This window comes from Peromyscus maniculatus, chromosome 15 (assembly GCF_049852395.1).
Source record: "Peromyscus maniculatus bairdii isolate BWxNUB_F1_BW_parent chromosome 15, HU_Pman_BW_mat_3.1, whole genome shotgun sequence".
In the NCBI taxonomy this organism is placed as follows: Eukaryota; Metazoa; Chordata; class Mammalia; order Rodentia; family Cricetidae; genus Peromyscus; species Peromyscus maniculatus.
Window position 1 is genome coordinate 12,611,997 of NC_134866.1, and position 21,700 is coordinate 12,633,696.

The window sequence follows — 21,700 nt, forward strand, 5'->3', positions numbered from 1 at the left end:
GATTCCAAAGAGCGTGTGCTTACATGGCTGATAAGCCACATTTAAAGCGCTTCGGCAAATATGTGTTGAATGACTTATTCATATGGGGCGCTGTGCCAATCACCCAGCTGTGAAGGGGACAGCTTTCTGCACGAGAGCTGGGACACTGATGCATAATAGACTCAACTATACTCTGTACTGAGCAGCGTTTGTCTGGAAAGCGTGGGGATGGGAGGTGGACATATGGCCAAGGTCTTGTAGAAATAGCCTGGGACCACGCATAATACAAGCAAAGTAAACATGAGATTGTATCCCGAGAGCCAGAGCCTCACTGGTACAATACTTGGCAAAGTAGGAGTCATTATAAGTTACTATGGCTATCGGCATCTCACTGGAGGGTATGTTGTATTCCTGAGTGAAAAACCAGGAAGTAACCTGGGTTTTGATAACTACAGATCGAAAACATTGATAAATCCATCATGCCCCAAAGAAGCAACTGGAAAAGTGTCCTCCGATCTTCCCACCTCTTTACAGCAATGCTCTTTATGAGTTTTCAGCTCCTTTGCCACACGCTGTATGGTTTATGTGCCCACCCCTTGGCCCTAGGCTGGCCAGCAATGTGTTCTGGCCAACAGTGTTCAAACAAAGGGGTGCTACAGTGCCTCTGATTCTTGACTTCAGGGTGCTATGCCTCCACCCTGACAGCGGGAGTCTAGCCGCGGCCATCCAAAGAAGCACAGACAACGCTACTGGACTAGGAAGGAGGCAGAGTAAGGAAAGACTCAGTAGAGGCCACACGGCCATCCCCAGAGAGCACCCTCACTGTCAGCGGAGCCACATCCTGATCTTCAACTGCTCATGTGGGTGGGAGCCCAGTGAAGTCCAAAGGAATCTCACCTGGCCAGCCATGATCTGGAGGCCAAAAGTGAACATTTGCTTTTTAACCCACTAAGTCCCGGGGTGGCTTTTGCTCTCTCTCTCTCTCTCTCTCTCTCTCTCTCTCTCTCTCTCTCTCTCTCTCTCTCTCTCTATTATTTTGAGTCAAAGTCTCATGAAGTCCAGGCTGGGCTCAAACTCACTCTGTACTGAGGATGTAATGGATCTTCTGGTTCCTCTGCTTCTACCTCCCAGGTGCTAGGATTACAGGTGTGCGTCACCACATCTGGGGCTCAGATATGGAGCTCTGTGAATGCTGGGCAAACATTCTATCTACTGAGCAACATCCCTGTAGTGGGAGGTTGTTGGTGCCATGCCCTGAAGCACCACCCCTAGTGAGGCAGCAGGTAGCTGCTAGGTACATGCCCCTTGGGTGACCACCAGGGACCCTTAAGACCTGGGATGTGCATGGATGCTCTCTTCTCTTTGCTACCTTGAGGTCTTGGATGCTGGTGCGTATCAAGGCACAGCTCTCCTGAGAACTGCGTTGGACCATGCCCCACCCCTCCAGGATTCTGTGACCAACTCCTTTATTCTGGTTGTGAGTTAACTTCCCAAATAAATTCCTTTGACCATCAAATAGACTCCGTGGAAATATCCCATTACATTCCCCATCCTCACAGTGGGTTTTCAGACCATAAATGAAACTGATTGGTGTGGTTTTCCATATGGAATCCATCTACCCTTCCTAGGGTTGGTCTGTGATTCATGAGTAAGTAGGGAATCTGAAAAGATAAGGCAGACAGAAAGAACAGTCTAGAGATTATGAGTTACCTATGTTACGAGCCTGTGTGTGTTCAGTTCCCCTACTGGCTTCCTAGGCTCCTTCAGAACATAAAGCTGGTTCCCACGGGGAACAAACTGCACAGCAACAGTTCCTCTGTATGAACAAGGAAGTCAGAGGGACTCACAATGCCCTGGTAGATGAAAATAATCGGGGTTCAACCTGAACTAACTACAATATCAGGTCAGCGACCGGTCCTCGTTACAGGTTTGCTAAGCACAAGCAACGGAATATTACCTGCACCATGACCGCCAGGCTTAACTCAAGTGTGGTGGTGGCAAGTCCTGTCTCTGCAGTTTTTAATAAATGGAGTCTCACAGTGAGTCCAAGGAAGAAGTCACAGCTATGATTAAACTCCAAAGGGAGGCTAAGTGGCAGCCGCCCAAAGAATCTGTTCAAAGCTCCCGCAGTTCAGCTAGTTAGAGACAGGCTGTGGGTGTACATGGGACTGACAGGGACTTGACAGCTACAGAGTCTTCTCGAGGTAAAGGCTGCCAAATCCAACACAGTTCCAGCTGTCTACTCATTTGCTCCATGGCATGAGGCCTGGGTGGGTTGGGTGTCGCGAAGTAAGAGCTGGAGCCATCTTTCCCTCACGGGCTCCACCAAGCTTTCTCGGAGGAAGGGCCCATGTGGTTGGTAGGGCCTGCTCCAGCTGTGTCTGGAAAACTGACACCCATGTGCAGAATTTAGGGACAAGAGACTACCTGTGGTTCACTCTCCAGTGAGAAAAAGAAAATCGGGAAACAAGCGTGAAGGAAGACGACGACATTAGCTACTGCCCAGGCAATGAGGACCCAAGGTAGGTTCTTTCCTTCATCGGGACAAGAACAATTAATAACAGATGATGCAACAAAGGACATCCAGTAAATGCAGCCTTGTAGCCACTAATTGGCGCACAGAGATGACATCAGCAGCCTTGTAGCCACTATCTGGCACACAGAGATGACATCAGCAGCCTTGTAGCCACTAACTGGCACACAATGATGACATCAGCAGCCTTGAAGCCACTATCTGGCACACAGAGATGACATCAGCAGCCTTGTAGCCACTAACTGGCACACAATGATGACATCAGCAGCCTTGTAGCCACTATCTGGCGCACAGAGATGACATCAGCAGCCTTGTAGCCACTAACTGGCGCACAGAGATGACATCAGCTTGATGAGCCTAAGGTGCTAAGTCTGCAGTCAATTTTTCAGATACGGGCATGGTTCAACTTGAAGCCCCTCTGAGTGAAGACGACCCCCCGGGGTCGGCAGATCATTAGCACCAGTACTGTGAACAGTGGCATGTTCACGGTCCCCCGGTCACTTAGTTAAAGTGCATGCTCATTGTTAGGGTTTCTGCAGTCTCTGGAAACATCTGGGAATGACACATGGTTTTAAAAAAACAAATCTAAGAGACCTAACTAAACGGAGCATCAGTTTACAGCATGAACATGATGCATAGCTACAAAACATAGCCAACTGGTCTAAATGTGAAAGGAGATTTTCAGAGCCCATGAGGTTTAAAGACGCACATTGAGAACACGTGACCTCGATTGATTAAAGCTCTATTTAACATACATGAGCACTAGAGTGCTTATCCCATGGGATTATCCTTGAGGCCTCACAGATGTGCCCACTACTGGTAAAGGCATATATAGTAGGCACCCCATCACATCTGTTAATGGCTTCCTGGCTCTACGCTGCTCTTCCTTGTGATTCTGCCCTCTCCCTCTCCAATGCTCTTTGGTTTCCATGTGTCCAGCAGATCTCTTCCTAGGTTTGGGCTCTAAGCTCTGGCTGGTTACCTGACTCTGGCTCCAGCACATGGCAGCCATCTTGCACCTGTCCAATTCCGGTCTGGACTAGTTTGTTTTTGTCCTTTTTCTTCTGTTATAAACACATGGCTGTGCCCACCTTCTCTTCATTTCCTTCTAAGGGCTTGTCCTTTGGTCATGACTACCTGGCCCCAATCCCTCCAAGTCTGGGGTGGGAAAGGCCCCCTTGCTTTGCCATGGGTTTACTCTGCTATCATCTCTCAAAGCTCTCACTGACAGAAATCAGCTTATGCTACAGTTCTAGAAATGGACACCAAATGAATGAACGCGTGCGCACACACACACACACGGACTTGAGGAAAATAGTTAAATTCATCAAAGCAGTGACAAAATAATGCCTAAAGAAACAATCAGACTAGTTTTGTCTGAAAAAAGAATATAGAGAAGTTCAGTTTATGCTCAGATTTCTCAGTTGTGTGTGTGTGTGTGTGTGTTTTTTTAATCTGGCGTTAAGCTCTATGCATTTGTGCTTGTGGCTTCTTGCTGGCATGCCCCGCCCAGGGGGGTGTACGTGATAAGAATTGCTGCTCCCTCGGTCTCAGCCCTGACACAGGTGATTAGGAAGGCACAGGGCTCACACCATGGCTTCTCAGTTCAAGCAGAAGTGACTGTGTGAGGTTTTCACATCTGCGTCACTGGCCCTTGCTGCAAGCCCAGTTAGGAGCTGACTGCTTTCACCCTCACTAAGAGGTGAAAATGGGCTTCGGCGTCCCCTACAGATGAAATGTACCTGGAGCAGAAAACTGCACTGTAGGGAAACGTTCACTGAGTGAGAAGATAGTAACAGGAAGAGGTGTGTGTGTGTGGGGGGGGAGAGCCGCAGTACCCAATATGGAAGACAAGATGGGAAGATCTTACAAACTCCTGAAAGAAGAAGGAGAGAAGAACGTGTGCAAAGATGCCTGATGCAAAAGAGCAGAAATGGGAGAGATTCACCAGTGGGGTTGCTAGAGAAGCTGCAGAGGGAATCCTGAGAGCCTAGATGTAGGGGTTCAAAGTCAAGTGCGGTGTACTTCCTCAGAAAGTAGTCAAAGCATTTGTTAGGTGGAAGGAATAGAAGTGTTAGCTATAAAAAAATAGTCAAATGTAATAAAATTATTTAGTCTAAGTGGGATAAAGAGTACGTTTGATTTAAATTTAAGATCTTAGCATCTTAAAATTTCCATGTTTAAAAGGAAAAAGCAATGGGCTATATCTCGGTCAGGAAAACGTTGCCTGCCCTGCTTGCAGCCCTGTGGTCCACCTCCCTTGCTTCAGGAACTGAGTGTGGTGGTGTATGCTGGTAACTGGAGCTCAGAAGGCTAAGACAGGGGAGTCAGAAGTTCAAGGTCAATCTCATCTACAGAACGTGTCTGAGGTGTCTTGGATTCATAAGACCTTCTCTCAAAACTACAACACAATAAGATGGCAAAGCTCAGAGGTCACGTTTTCCTCATGGACTGTCAATAACATGCTCTGCTCAGTTTTTCTCTTTCCTGGAAGTTGACAGTCACAAGCAATCATCCCAAAGTCTCATCCAACTGTGGCTAAAATAGGGGAAGTTGGATTTATTTAAGGGTCTTCATAGAAAGACGAATAGCAAAAAGGAATTAATTTACCTGTGTAGACAAGACCTTTATTTTAAAATGTATGACAGTTTTCTCAATATATATGCCGTCTTTGGAAATGACTCAAATCAAAGGTAGCCGCAGAAATTGGGTCCAAACACTCGCTAGGGTATAAGCTGATAGAAAGAAAGGCCCCCAGCTCGGCCTGCCCACCCCCTGAGCTCTTAAGCACAAATGAAATGATCGATATCGGCGCTCAGCTGAATTCACCCGCCAGCAGGGCTCCTCACCTCCGCCCTGCTCTTAGAACAAAATTCTATGCCACGGTAGAAGGGAAAACCACGAAGGCCCTTTCCCTGTTTACTCCCTGATTCACAATTACGTGAGTAAACACTGGCATTCTACGAATGAATACACCGTAAGTGGTTTGGGTTAATCCTGTGGCTCCTTTACTTTGTGACATTCATACCTCTCATACAACCAGTGACCATTTAAGGTACACAGCGGACTCATGAAGTACCATTCAAAGTGCTTTAGGCAACCGGCTCCGACAGATGTGCCCTGCAAGTTTTATGCCAGGTAGACAAAGCTGTTTGAAACCACACCCCCATGAGTTCTAGGACCACCCAGAAGGCAGAAGCAGAGCAGCCCAGCCCCGATACAACATGCTTTTCCTGGGTCTTCAGGAGCATGTATGTACAAGGTCACTGTAGTTGGGATTTAGCTTTCTAGTTTCAGTGACAGCCTTGCCAAGGGTATTTAGGCATGCTTTTGAATAAAGTAACATCCAGGAGCCCTGGAGAAAATTAATCTCAATGAAACAACCTGTCATTGTTTGGTTCCCAGTAGTAATAAGCACGAATTCAAAATAACAGCCGCCATACTTCTGTTCTTTGAGAACAGAGCTATCTGTTATTTTGTCCACCTCCTGGAATGCTATTTTTTTTAGGTACTATTGCTAAATACCATTGGGTACTAATACTACTTTAGATTTCACCTCCTGATGAAACCACTCACTCTCTGACTTTGGGAATCAGAGGCACAAAACTATAGTTTTCAGGGGGGAAAAAAGTGTTTTAAAATTTTATTGATTCAGGAGAGCACAAACTTCAATCCTTCAATCCTCTGAAATTTTCATAAGGAGGTTTAATAATTACTAAAGAAGCCACTTAGCCTGCAACTATATTTAAAGCCACTGAGAAGACAAAGAAGCGACTAAAATGAAATGCCTAGGGATGGCGGCAGCCTTACCTATGAGGGTATGGAAGACAGCCGCGACGGCACCGGCCACCACCATGCACAGGACGGCTTTGGTCCTGTCTCTCTTGCTGTTCACAAACACCAGGCCCACGTTCTTAAAGTCGCTCATGGGCCCCGTGAAGAACTTCATCAGAGAGTATGCCAGCCCGTAGCTGGCCAGCATCTCCACAGCATCTTCCTTGACTGCCGCGATGCCCCGGTTCAAGGCCTGCAAGGGAGAGAAGAGCCAACACTGGCATGAGAGACAGAGTCACATCTCTGGAGAATGCCACCTCCAACATGGCACTTGGCAGATGCGCTGTCCAGGGAAATGATGGGCAGTGGGTAGGGTGAGGCTACCCCTAAGTTTGTAGAAAATACTGGCATTTCATTTTTTTTTTTGTTTTTTTTTGTTCACATTAGCTTCATTCTGAGTACCTTTTTCGGGGGAGATACCTACCCATTAGGGAAAGTAACACACCCAACAGTATTTCTGAGTATCAAAAGACAGTTCTAAGAGTATTATTTAAAAGTTGATGTTTTAAAACTCCTAGCCTGTTGTAGTAACTCATGCCTGTGACCCCAACATATTGGAGGTTCTTGGGTTCTAGCCCAGCCTGGGCTACTTTGCTCATATTCACCTCCTCACCTTCACCTGACCTGACCCCTTTTCTCTGATCCCCTTTTTCCTCCTGAAATAGTCTCTGTTCTGCTCCCATGTCACATGTGTGCGTGCGTGCATGTGTGCGTGTGTGTGCGTGCGCGTGCGTGCGTGCGTGTGTGTGTGTGTGTGTGTGTGTGTGTGTGTGTGTAGCTAAATCTAGACCTACTTAAGAGAAGCCCGCACCATGCTGTCCTCCGCATCACCCTCTCTTGTTCCTGCCTGCCCTTTTCCCTTTAGACGGGTTGTACACTGTTTACAGTAGACTTATTGTTAGAGTAGCTTTAAGTTCTTGGAAAAAGTGAACGAAAATGACAGAGCTCGCTTTCGTCCCCTCCCTCCACAAACACAGTGTCTCCCCAGCTATCCTGGCCCAGAGTGGGGCGTTGGCTACAAAGGATGAGCCTGTGTTGACACCCTGTCATGACGCGTCTGTAGTCAATACGAGGGCTCGTTCTTTGTGTCCCACATTCCAGTAGGATTTACTAAAGTCTAATGACATGTATCCACCGTCACAGAGTCATCATTTAAAATAACGACACCCCAAAGCCTTCGCCTGCTGTGTTCACTCTCCCAACAGGAGAGTCTTCCCACAGCACAGTCACACTCATAAAAGCTGGGTTCAGCACGCTAACTCAAAGCAGAAATGCGTTTTCCCTGTCTGCCCCATTTCTTCTGGGCAGATAGGAGTCCATAATTTTCTCTGTAAACAGTTGTGGCACAGCCTAAGTGCCACTTTGCAATCATCTTTAAAGATGCCGTGCAGAGCACTAAGTGTGCCAAAGAGAAAGACGAAAAGCTGGACTCAACCAACAGACCCACGATGGCTCTGCAAACACATAATATTTAAGAATCATTGCGCTAAATTTTAGAAAAGCAAACACCTTCTATGTTCCACTGGCTGTAAGGCTGTTGGTTGTAAAGTATGTTATTTATGTACCACTTAGGTTTATGTACCACTAAGTAGGGATGAAACCCTTCCAATTATAATTGAACACCACCTGCTTATACAATGTATTCAGACTGCAGACATGCTATGGTGTGTGTGTGTGTGTGTGTGTGTGTGTGTGTGTGTGTGTGCGTGTGCGTGAATGTGTGGTGGGGTATTTCATATTTTACTGAAAATTATTCCGAAGGCCAGGTCTCTAATATCACGCACTGTCAGTTCAGGCTTTGCAAAACTCAAGGGCTTCAATTCCTCCTGGACACTTTGTTTCATTGTCTTTAGGAGAGATGCTGCTGAGTCACACAGTGAACACCGACAGAGCAGAACCTTCTGCGCAAGGCACCACTGGGAAGTCCCAGATGCATTTGTAGAAAAATACCACTGTGTGAAACAACCTTAGAAAAGCCTAGAACAAAAATGTCTGACAGCTGAGGAATACATTCTTTTGCTGACAAAGGTGGAATTAAAATGCCAGTTTTTGACAAGTCTTTTCAATTCTATTTCTAATTTATCTTCTTTTTCCCTGTAGTAACTTGAAGTTATCCACGAGATAGTGTTTATAGTTTAGTGTTTGTAGAGCAGTGATAACTCTTAGTTTTTGTTTGTTTCTTTAGGAAGCAAACGTTTCCTTCTATCAAAGCAGATCAAATACCTTAACACCACAGGGCAAACTAAAAACCAAGAAACTCCCAGGTAATAAATCCTGTGTTTAACTAGAGGGCTCCTGTTATGGAATAATCTTCTTATACACTGTGAAGATGTGTTACTCTGATTGGCTTAATAAAAAGCTGAACAGCCAATAGCTAGGCAGGATTTCTGGGCAGAGAGGACTCTGGAAGGAAGGCGGAGACACCAGGAGACACAGAGCAAGCCGGGTGGGCAGTACAGAGATGAGGTAATAAAGCCATGAGGCAGCACATAGATGAATAGAAATGGGTCAATTTAAGTTATAAGAGCTAGTTAGAAACAAGCCTAAGCCAAGGCTGAGCTTTCCTAATTAATCTGTCTCCATATCATTAATATCAGTTTCTATGTGAGCAGATGGTCCAAAGAAAAGCCTGACTACAGACAGGCTCCTGCTACGCTTCAAAGTTTACCAAGTTAGTCCACTGTGAACCCGTGGTACCCATCATGTCTTGCAGATCCCCAGGTGGCAGGAAGCCAAGAGCTGATAGTCACAGGTTATGAGGATGAGTTCCCTGCTTCCATGTGGGTCACTCACACACAGTTCCCCATGGGACCTGGAGGTAGACTCCAGCAGACCCCGACTCTTGCTTCCTCTCCTTAGCACCCTATCCTGCTCACTCCACTCTCTTCAGGATGTGCTTGCTTGTTAATGTACGATATACAAGCACCTATTCTCCTTAGGTCTGGCTCCACTAAAAGTCAATGTAGAACAGTTTTTAATTGCTAGCTTCTCAGCCTACCAGAACCTGCAGAATCCACAGTGCCAACATTACACCATGGAATCCTTTCTTGACCTCCCAGAACCCAAAGAATCCACAGTGCCAACATAACACCATGGAATCCCTTCTTGACCTCCCCAAACCCACAGAATTCACAGTGCCAATGTTATACCATGAAACCCCTTCTTAGTCTCTTAGAAATGGTACTAGTTTAAACCCTCCCCATCTTTCCTAAAGTCTATGATTTTGAATTTTAAATATCTTTTTTTAAAAACATTTACTCTCTCTCTCTGTGTGTGTGTGTGTGTGTGTGTGTGTGTGTGTGTGTGTGTGTATATACACATGCCAGGGCATGTATGTGGAGGTCAGAGGACAACTTGCAATAGTGAGGTCTCTTCTTCCATCATGTAGGTTCCAGGGACTGAACTCAAGTTGTCAGGCTTGGTAGCATGTACCTTGTCCTGCTGAGCCATCTCACTGGCCAGTGAACTGTTTTTAGTGCAAAAAGTATGTTAAAATTTAAATGACATTATTTAGCACAAGTTTCAAATATACTTAGTAACATACCTTTTGTTTACGTGCTTTCTTGACCATTTTTTTTTTTTGTTAAAAACAAATAACCACAACCACCCATCAGTCCTGGCTGTACTTTCTCTTTCCACCAACAGTTTCTGATTTGAGTCCTAAACCTAGAGCTGAGGTAGGCGGGAAGAAGGGCAGAGCTAACGGCAGCTGCTGGCAAGGTTGAGAAGGGCCATTAAGTCCAACAACTATGGCAGTTTGAGGGAAGAGCATGGGGTTCACATGGGCAGACTTCAGCCTGGATCAGCTTCCATCACTCAACTGCTGAGTGGGTCCCTCACCTCGGAAGAGACACGGACAGGCTATGCACAGGGCACTAGTTCCTAGGCTAAAAAGGACACTGAGAGCAAGGACTTTCAGTCAGGAGATGCTGTGGCCCACAAGACATCCCACTGATCTAATGTTTGTGGTGATGCTGTTAGATGCATACCTCACTTCAAAAAAAAATTTATCCTGACTTTAATATTGAAATTCATAAAAAGCTTCAGAATTAAGAACATGTGCTAGGTTAATGCTTTGGTTCTTTTTATTCTTGTTTGTAGTAATTTCTTCCAGCCCAAATTATTAATTTTATGATTTTCTTGATATCAGAATACTGTTATTATGAAGCACCATTGATCATTCCACAGAACTTGTTGCATGCATTTTTAGCCTTTGCTATTTACCCATCTATAATAAGATTATTTTGTTCTACTTTATGGCTTTGCTTACACACTTCACTTTTTTACTTAATCTTCCAGGCACTTTTGAGAGGTGGATCAAAATGAACTACCTCCAAACAGTTTACATTTCTTCAAAACCACATAGGGGACAGACCACTCATCCTCCCCTTCTTTGCGATGACTTCTTACCATCTGTTAGGCTCTGACATGTCCCTCAGCCACCTGCTGTTTGTACCATCTACCCCCCCCTCTTTTGTTCACAACACACACACTTCCTGGCACACTGTATATTCACTGTTATCTCAGGTATCTATCTCCTCCGAGTACAAGCTCCAGGGAGTGGAGACCGACATGGCATGGCTCTGTCCCCAGAACCACAGCTTGGCAGGGTATCCCATGTATGACAGGAGGATGGACACACTGGAGAATGAAATCAAACATGTGTAAGAAGTATAAACATCCACTGTGAGGTGTCCTGAAGGAAAGCAATATGCCCAGGAATTGGCAGTCCTGGAGAAACTCATTTAGGGAGACCGAGGAACCCCCACAAGGGAGCCCTGGAGCTGACATGTGAGAGGTGAGGAGCCGGCAGGATGAAGAGCAGGAGGAAGGCTGAGCCTCAGGAGTGAAGCGCACACAAGGAGAGTTTGAAAAAGCAGAGCATACCAGACAGGGCAAAGAATGTAATTCTGTCACCAGCTGCGGTGACAGGAGTGGCCTGGAGAGAAAAGGGCATAAGCAGGAAATCAAGAGCTCTGGGGGAACCAGACCAGGTGTGGTGGCATGGAAACGTAGGGTAGTACAGGCAGATAGAACCAGATACTTTGGAGGCTAAGTAACGAGAGCAGAAGATGGTCTTCATGGTGGGTGTGAGGCAAAGGGGGAAACGGATGACTGTTGAGGTTCAGGGTTGAGCAGTTCAGAGTTCCCTAAGATAGGGTAGTGGAGACCGAGAGGGTAAAGCTCTACCCAGGTGTGTGGCATGCAGGGGAGCCCTCTGGGTGTAGACCTCCTTTGTAGTCATCAGCATGGGGACAGCATTTAAAGCTGGTGGCCTGTGAGAGATCCTCTGGGAAGGCTATAAATAGAAAGGACCAGAAAGCCAAGAATCCTCCATGTAGGTCTCTGGGGATAAACCCAAGCCTGTCAAGGGCACACACGCCGAGTCCTGTTGGCATGTGACTAGGCTGCATTGCCAAGTTAAGTGGGTTGGTCAGAGGTCTCTGGCAATGCTGCTTGAAACCCAGCTGCATCTTAGGCCAAGCCAAGGAGAGGCTGCTGTGGCTGGGGAAGGGGACCAGCAATGGCTTTAAGATTCAGCTCAAAAAGTAGCTGCGATGCCATTGAGATGAATGAGGTCCCCATGAAGGCAGAATTGCTAGTTCAAGGCCGGTTCCTACACCTTCAGTTTTCCAAAGCAAAGACACTTGAGCTTAGATTGTGGCCGGACCTAATAGTACCCCAACACACGATGATGCTAAAGACGACGCTACCCCTTGTTCACAATTCAGTCCTAGTCCCACATGAGACAGCACGGGTCTCTCCTCCCACTTCAGATCCCCACTGAAGACCAGCAGCAGTGTGGAGCATGGCTTACAGGCACAGCAACTTTCCAGAAAAACCGATGGGTCGCGGGCACTTCCGTCTTGCTTATCCTAGCATTGTCCAGATTCGTGGTTGCCTATTTGCTCTTTTGTTTTGATGCAACACGTTTGTCAAATCACAGGACATTTATTAAAAAGTAAAATTTACACTCTTCAGGGAAATAGAACTCACAGGTTTGATCTGGCCTCCCCTGGAAGAAACTGTCTAGGACAGGAAATCCTAAACACCCAACATTTATTTGTTTGTTTGTTTGTTTTTGTTTTTCAAGACAGGATTTCCCTGTGTGTGACCTTGGCTGTCTTGGAACTCACTCTGTAGACCAGGCTGGCTTTGAACCCACAGAGATCCTCCTGCCTCTGCCTCCTCAGTGTTGGGATTAAAGGTGTGCATCACCACTCACCAGCAACACCTAACATTTTGAACTTGGGACTGGGAGACCAGGCTAGTCTGCTAAACATGTCACCTGTTCCTTCAAGCCTGCTGTCACCCCACACCCATGACAGCTCAAGCAGTCACTGTGAGCCACCTTCAGAGACACACACAAGTCAAGTCTTTAGACGGGGACTCAGTACTTAGTTACCCAGTCTACTCTTCCCATCTTCTGTAAGCTTCAACTTGGAGAAGAGCTGGAATCTGGTACAGAACCTAACCCGCTTCCATGACAGTCTCCAGCCTCCATGGTGCAGACAGCAGCTTGGCTGTTTCCAATCTTCCTTATGGTAGTCCTCATTCCCTCTTAGAAGGACCCGGCCTCCTACATCTTCTATAGCAAGGGCACCAGTCTCTCCTAAATTCCTGTTTGCTTGTCCCCTAACATAAGGTAACTAAACAAAACACCTGTGGCCCAGGCCTTTCCTCATCGCCTTGCTCCTGTTACAGTGTAAAGGTCAGTCTGATCAGGGAGATCAAGGGATGGCCTCTAATCCTCTGGGGGGCCTTGCTCGTATCTGCTCCTGTTTGATCTGGCTTCTGCCTATCAGGACATGTACAGCACGCATCTTGTCCATCTCAAGAAGAAACCTCTTGACTCCGTCCTAACCACGCTCTTTTCTCTCTCTTGTTCGGCATCGCTCTATGTACCCCCAGACCCCACGACTGCACATACGCTGTGTGTTCTGGTCACCTTGAGGCAGAACATGACAGGTTCATTTGCTACCAATTTTCTCAAATTTACTTAACACCATGGATGTCTGAATTCAACATAGGAACAAAGACGAATGATCTGTAACTTATATATGATCATTACTGGGTAAAATCCTAGCTTTGGGCTTGGTTTTATAGGTTTCAAAAAAAATTACAATTCTTCATAGATTTTTATGGACTTAAAATATGGAAAGTGATGACAGGTACACTGTATCTAACCTCATGGTTCTGATATTTGCTGAGTAGATAGGCAGGGTGTCTCCTGATATGTCTGCCCCAGAACACTCTAGCCCCACATAACTGGGCACCCAGTTGTCTCTTAACCACAGTAACAGGGACACAAATAGAATGCAGCATTGGGCCACATGATTAGCCTCGTAAGTATTAAGCTTAAACACAAGTTTTTTTCAACTCTTCTCTTACACTTGCTTTGGAGGGTTCTGGAAAACAGGACAAACTATTCCCTGACAGAGGCAGGCCATGTTGAAGAATTTAGTTGCTTAAGGAGAAAATTAAGCTTATAGGTTAAGACCTAGAGAAAATGAGAGAACCAGCTGAGAGCTGAGTGACTGGGCTGGTAGTCTGGCTTGGAGGTAGAATTCTTAACTACTTACTATACAGGAGACCTTGGTTCAACCCCCAGAACAGCAAATAAACCAACAAGGATAGAGGGTGAGTGTGCCATTGTGGATCTCCAGGTTCCGAAGATGGGGACTGTGAGGACACAAGAGGGATGGCTATCCAATTCAGGAAGTGCCTAGAGCTGGGGACCCAGAAGCTACCTGAAGACCAGGGCCATAGCAGGAGAAGCATCTTGTTGTTCATTCAGAAATGGCTTTTCAAATTCTTCTACAAGGTTTCCAGTTGGGACTTGATACTCAATGCTCAAAGTCCTATTTCTTTTTTTTTTTTTTTAAATTTTAGTAAGATGTTTCCTTTGTCTCATCTTGGATGAGAGAAACCCTGAGACTTACAGGCCTAGACAACCCTTTGTTGTGTGTGGAGACAGTCCAGGATGTTTTCTAAGCCTTTTGATAAAGTTGATTTTTCCCTCTAAAGCTTCAGAGTATCTGTTTCACACATTACACCATGAAACAGATAAAGGGTAGTTCACAAATCTTTCCTGAATTCAACATCTTCAGGAAGGTGACATTTGTGGAGGTGTAGGAATTAGAAGAGCATGGCTAGACCCAGACACCTGTGGGGTCAGCTGCTTCTAATGACTGGGGTGGTCAGACATTTTGGATGGCAGTCCTCCCCAGGATTCTGGGTTCCTGTAATTTTCCACTGTTATTGTTGTCTGTATTTTAAAAAGTGGTTTGAGTTAAATTGGATCATTTGTCTTCCAGGTGCTTTTCCAGCTACGTTTTGTTTTTTTTGAGGGTTTCTCTACAGCTCTATCTAGCTGGAGCTCCAGCCAAGAGCTTGACACCCACGTGTGAGCCTGTGGTCTGAAGGGAACAGCAGGCAAATGAGGCTGGTCTCTTTAGAAATCAAATATGGCTCTGCGCTGTAGATCTCTATTTAGTGTTTGCTGAAAACCCCGGAGATGACCAGGTCCAGCCAAAAGATGATAATGGTGTTTGCTGCCACTTGTGATACATAGATGAGAGTTTATGAGAGAGAGAGAGAGAGAGAGAGAGAGAGAGAGAGAGAGAGAGAGAGAGAGAGAGAGAGAGAGATTCAGGAGGCAAAGGCAAGTGAGTTTGAGGTCAATCTGGTCTACATGGCAAGTTCCAGGCTAGCCAGGGCTGCACAATGAGACCCTGTTTCAATAAATGGATGAATAAATAAATAGATAGATGATAGATAGATAGATAGATAGATAGATAGATAGATAGATAGATAAATGCCAATCACCAGAAAAAGTGTGGCATAATTCAATGTGTTCCTCTTAGTATCTTCATAGGTCTGGGGTACTAAAAAGCATTTTTTTTTAAATTACTGTCTTAATTTGAAGACCGATTTAATCACGAAAGGACGTATTTTAGAGTCACAGAACTTCTCCACTCTCCATTATTTAGACATAAACCTCGTCTACTCAGCCAAATTTAACTGGCGAAGGTTTGACAAAGAAGGAATATTACTAAGGAAATTCTACTGCTAGTCGCTTGCATGCCTATAATCCCAGCACTTGAGAGGTGGGAGGCAGAAGGATCAGGAGGAGTTCAAGGTCGTTCTCAGGCTACATGATTATCTAAAAAAAAATCAGAAAAAAAAAAAAAGAAAATTCTAGTGTCCTTTAGAAAAACACTAAAGGCTTCCTGTGCTCTTAAAACAAAATCAAAACCTCATTTTCACCATGATGTCACATTTTTACTGAACCATCTTATTTCTTAGTGGCTTTTTATACTTACACATGGTCCTCAAATATTTCCTGGTGAATACGTCAACATGATACCTGTTCGTGTCAGACCTGAGTTTAAAAACAACAGGAGGCAGTGGGGGCATGGTGGAGTTGGTAAAGCATGTACCCTGCCACCATGAGGACCTACTTCAGACCCCTAACATTTAAGCAAAACTCTGCTAGTCGGAATGTGCCTGTATTTCAGGCTGGCAAGGAAGAGACAGGAGGGTGCTTGGGGATGGCCTGTCAGCCAGTCTAGCCTAATTGGTGAGCTCTGGGTTCCTGGAAAGAAAGCTCTTGTGTGGAGCCCACTGGTGGACTAGTATCATAAAAGTCACTGGGATTTCGGATTGGATTTGGAGGCCTGCTCCAAAGCAGGAAATTCATGGTTGGTATTGAAACCTTGCTCAAAGGTCCATGGCACGGGAAGTCAGAGGTCCTAGGGAGAACCGACTGCTATTATCATGTTGTTAAGGTGCTTTCCAAGTATTTGTTTATACACATTAGGGCTGCCTTCAGCCATTGCCAGAGAAGCTCCCCTCTGCATCTGTCAGCCATTGATGACAGATTCATAACTGGTCTTCAAAGTGCTGAGAGTAAGTGACTATTAAATACTTAGCCCTAAACAGGGTATTATTTATACCACACTGCCCCGAGGTTCATTATGGAAAAGGGAACAGAAATGATGGAAGGGCTGGAGGATGGAGAGCTGTGTTGTGAAATGCTGTCCCCTGATACGACATGGCCCTCGCACTCACAGACTCACTACAGCTATGGTTTCCTGCACAAGATTCCACACCATCAGGCCAAACACTCTAGCAGGCATCAGTGGGTGCATTCAGTGGGTTCCGAACAAACAACTCAAGAAACAAAAAACAAAACAAACAAACCAAAAGAAAAACAAACGAACAGGGCAGCAGATAGGGTCTGGAAAGGGTCTGGAAAGACGGCTTAGTGGTTAATAGCACTGGTTGCTCTTCCAGAGGACCCAGGTTCAATTCCTAGCACCCATGTGGTGGTTCACAACCACCTGTAACTCTAGTTGCAGAGGACAGGATGCTTCTTCTGATCTTCAAGTGCACCAGAAACACACGTGGTACACACACATGCAGGCAAAACACTCACACACATATAATAAAATAAACAAACCTATTTAAAAAAAGAAAAAGAGTCTTGGGGGTGGTGACCCACGAGAGTATGAGGGGAGAGATGGGGGGTGGATATGATCAAGATACACTGCTTATCTGTATGATATTGTTGAAGAATAAATAAAAGAGATTCTATTAGACAGGCAGTGGTGGAGCACACCTTTAGTCCCAGCACTTGGGAGGCAGAGGCAGGCAGATCTCTGTGAGTTCCCAGCCAGCCTGGTCTACAGAGTGAATTTCAAGACAGCCATGGGCTACACAGAGAAACCCTGTCTCTGAAAACAAAAAAGATAATCAATTAAAGATAGGTGGAGAGACAGAGCGGTTGGGCCAGCGTCTGGCCTCCATAGGCATGCACATGCATAGGGATGCAAATAAACAGAAGTCTAACTTGGGGGTGGAAAGAGCACTTCTAGAACTTTCCATGCTTGCTCTGTCTCTGCTGGCCAGATTTTTCCTGATTACTCTGCCACCGTAGCCTTGGCTGGGGATATCCGGGTGTCCGAGCTGCTCAGAATCTCTACTCCCGGCTGTTCTAGTCCCTAACTTAGATACGTATTGTTCTGTTCTGTCTGTCGTCTTCTGTGATGTCTGCAAATGTATTTACACACTAAGTGACAAGCAATTTGCACTTGGCCCCTCTGACGCCTGTCACTACGGTAACGGTGATGACGAAAGCAGCTGAGCAGCCCGCACCTGCTGTGGGAAACCCTGTGCTAAGATCTCTTTTTCTCATGGTTCTGTGACTCAAATCCCAAGGTTAATCTTCTATTTCAGAAGATTGTTTGTGGAATTGTTACGGCTTTTTAGTGTGTGTGTGTGTGTGTGTGTGTGTGTGTGTGTGTGTGTGTGTGTGTGTATGGAGGAGGTGTTCCTGCTCATACGTATGTCAACATCGGGTATACTTTCCAATCTCTCTCCATATTATTCTTTGAGTCAGGAAGGAGCGGGGTCACCGTATCTAGTGGCAAAGCCCAGGTCTGGTTCCTGTCCTGAAGACGGGGCATGGAAGTCCCCCAAAAGCAGCAGCTCGATGACTCTCCTGGACTGTGGCTTCCAGGGAGTCCTTTGGGGGAAAAGAACAGAACATCAGTGCTGGCTCCTGTAAATGACAGGGGACGTTGGTCCCTGGAAAGGGCACCCGTGGAAGCCAGCACAACCCCAGTCAAGGCCTCACTGACTCCAAACAGAGGAAGACTGTGAGGTTCCCATGGACAGTAGGACAGTGGCCTGGCATCGCCGGGCTACAGGGTGGCCTGTGGGTTTTGCCCAGTGCCCTTGCAGCAGCTCACACCCTGCTAAATCTTCCACAGGTGATGTGCTTAGGGTTTCCTCACTGCTGCTCCATCCTCTGGCAGCTGAAGAACGGTTCCCCTCAAGGCTTCCCACTGCCCAAAGGGGTTATTTCTGTCTGTACAGGTCCTGTGACATTGCTGCTCAGAGCGGACCCCAAAGAAAAAAGAACTTACATGTGGAAGTATTAAATCTTCCCAGGTAAAATGGAGATTACTTTAGATATTAATAATATAACTGTGTGCTAGGAGATTAAGGCTCTCAATCTTCTTTAGTAAAACTCCCTACTGTATATTTATTATTTAAAAGCAACCAGTGTCAAGGAAAACAAGAAAACTGAAAGTGGATATTCTTTCTCCGTGTCTGATGGACACACATTCCCATTTTATTAGACTAATATGCTTATTAAAACTGCACTGGACTCATAAAATATCTCTCATGAGACAAAATTACAAAATTCTGGGAATGCGTCAAACAAGATTCTTTAAATTTTTTCCCATTGATTGACTGTGTGTGAGCATGTGCATGTTTATGTCATAGAGTATGTGTGGAAGTCAGGGGACAACTTAAGGGAGTTGGTGTTGCATGTTTTTGCTCTTTTGGGGGGCCCACCACTCAGCTCCCAGATAAATCATACTCAGGCTTATTCTTACTTATAAATACCTGGCCCTAACTTGACTTAGTTTCTAGCCAGCTTTTCTTAACTTATCCTGTCTACCTTTTGCCTCTGGGCTTTTCCCGTTCTCTTACTTCTGTAAATCTTACTCTTACTCTGTGTGGCTTGCTGTGTAGCTGGGTGGCTGACCCCTGGAGTCTTCTTCCTTCTCTGGCTCTTAGATCTCTTCTCTCCCAGATTTCTCCTTCTATATATCCTCTCTGCCTGCCAGCCCTGCCTATCCTTTCTCCTGCCTCACTATTGGCCATTCAGCTCTTTATTAAACCATCAGGTGTTTTAGACAGGCACAGTAACACAGCTTCACAGAGTTAAACAAATGCAACATGAACAAAAGTAAAACCTTAAAATAATACTCTACTACAAGTTGGTTCTGTCCTTTCATGATGTGGGTCCCAGTATCAAACTTAGGTCATCAGGCCTGGCGGCAGGTACTTTATCTGCTGAGCTAGCTTGCCAGCCCTTCCAACAAGTATTCTCAAATGAAAAACAAATCCTAGCATTTGGCTCCTCAAGGACAAACAATAAGATACAAGTAAATGGAGACTCAAACTGTTTCTTGATGAGAAAAACAACAGAAATACATGAAAGATCTTGCTAGATTTATCTGTAATGGGGTCTGAGTTATAATCTAGCAATTTGGGTTTTCACTTGGACCTAAGACAAATGATTTTTAACTTCATACAGGAGAAATATGACTAGGAACACACAATGAAGTTCAGAAAGGCCTGGCACTGTGGACAGCGAATTGCAGGAAAGGAAAAAGACGCCACGCTTCAGTGGGTTTTGGGGAAATGAAACAGCCAGGCCATCACCATCACATTCAAACTGAAAACAACTGATTAAATCTTCCTGGAATCCAGGCACTTGGAGGCTGAGGCAGGAGCCTTGGGACTTTGAATCAGCTTGATCTACAAGGGTGAGACACTGTCTCAAAAAATAAAAACAAAAACACAGAAAAGAGGAATAAAATTAAAAGTATAAGAACCTCCCGATCCCGTGATCCCCCTTCAGAAACGGATGCACACCACAGCGGAACAGCAGGACACAAGCATGTTTATCAGCAGTCTGGAAGAGCAGGCAGCTGACAACGGTATGGCTGTCCACTGAGAGGGAGACACTAAAGATACGGTATCTCCACGTAGGGAAACAACAGACATAAAGCAGGATGGGACAAAAGCTCAATATATTGAACCAGTAACCAGGGACAGTAGAAGTAAGCAAAGTTATGTATATGAGCGCAGGGAAAGAATTAGAGAGTGACATAGAGCGAGCTGTGAAGACTGGCTACTTTAGGAGAAGGGAAAAATTGTTACACATAACTGCATTACTTATTCAAAGACCAGGGGGTACTTTCACTGGCTTAACCTGGGGAAGTAAAGAGCTGTACGAAGGCACACAAAAATCAACGAGGCGCTGCTTTTCCTCGTGTGCAAATGTAAATACCACGCTCCCTCAAGCAAATGTTGGTGTATTGTTGTCAACACACTCTCAATGCTTACGTGGGAGATCATCTCTAAGCACAGTCCTCCCTGTTCAACATGTTGGAAATGCACCATGATTTCTGTCATTCAAGGATAAATGTTAGGAGCTGTGTGCTGCCCCAAAGCCTGCGGTTCCTCGGGCCCTGATCCTTCTCTTTCTGACTTCAGTACCTAAACTGTGACTTGTCTGAAACAGGGAAGACAATTATAATGGAGTCTCTAGAGCTTGAAGGCATCTTGGCCAATCTGCAGGTCAATGACGGCTTCCCAGAGCCCTAGAAACTTTACAGGACCATCAGGGTTGCCTGTCTGAAAACTACGAGAAGCCAGGTGTGGCGGCTCGTGTGTGTAATCCCAGCACTTGAGAGGCAGGAGGATTGCCGTGAGTTTGAGGTCAGCCTGTGCTACTTAGTGAGTTCCAAACTGGCCTGGGCTAAAGTAATCTTGCTTCACAAAGAACAAAGCAAAGCAAGGTATGGTGACCTGTGCCTGCAATACCATTTGAGAGGCAGGAGGATTGCTGCAAGTGATAGGCCAGTCTGAGCTATGGCATGAGCCTCTCAGGCTCACTCACAAACAAGTGGAAAACACAACAAAAACAAACAGAAGTGCTCTTTGCAGCTCTTTCTACCTTCCTTGGTTGTTTTCCAGCTCGGCTGAGGAGCAGCGGATGGACGCCTCCTCTTACCTTCTACCCAGTTTCTGAGAACAGTCGGGTTGTTCCCCCTGTAGCCCGCTAACCACTTGGTGCCCCGTGGCTGCTCCTGGCACAGCGACTGTTGGCATTTCTTATTTACTCATAGAAATATTTCTCTCACTCAGCTATGCTTAATGATTAGGCCTAGCTGTCTAGCATCATGCTTGCCACAGACAGTGGACATCTTATAACTTTTTATGGCCAGTGCACCATGCACACGGGCTGGGAGCTAAGAAGATGTACCATATGCATTCAATGTATACATGTAGCTCTTTGGTTGGTTGCTTGGTTGGTTGATGTTTTGAGATATGTATCCCAGGCTGGCCTCAAACTCCCTTTGCAGCCAAAGATGACCTTGAATCCCTGATCCTCCTGCTGCTACCTCAGGAGTTCTGGTATTGCAGACATTCATCACGACTTACCTCATCCTGTACATTTCATTTTAGACCCAGCAAACTTTAGAACCAGGATTAACGCATAAGACCCTAAGGTGGACAGACTCAGTAAGCTGGAGACCAGAAGCCAGGGGAAGGGCAGAAAGAGATTCCTAAGAGGGACAAGGACTGAGCAAATAGTCAGATATGGGCAGGATGGCTAGACGAGGCCCACTGTTAGGACTGTAACTCTAGCTGACCAAAATGGGTAGGATAAGCCTTTAGAACAAAGGGCTGTGGAATGTGCCCAGTGTAGCTGTACCAAAAGTAAAAAGTATTTCGTGAGTTAAGAGGTCACTGGGGCTGTGT

General features: G+C 45.7%; 1 protein-coding gene across 1 annotated transcript in view; it reads right to left on the reverse strand.

Moving 5' to 3' along the window:
• The window catches only part of Ankh (ANKH inorganic pyrophosphate transport regulator), a 138,128-nt gene that overhangs the window by 48,288 nt on the left and 68,140 nt on the right, over positions 1-21,700 (reverse strand). Inside the window, exon 2 of the mRNA XM_006979988.4 lies at positions 6,323-6,539. Within this exon, the coding sequence (XP_006980050.1) occupies positions 6,323-6,539 (217 nt within the window). The remainder of the gene's footprint in view (positions 1-6,322; positions 6,540-21,700) is intronic.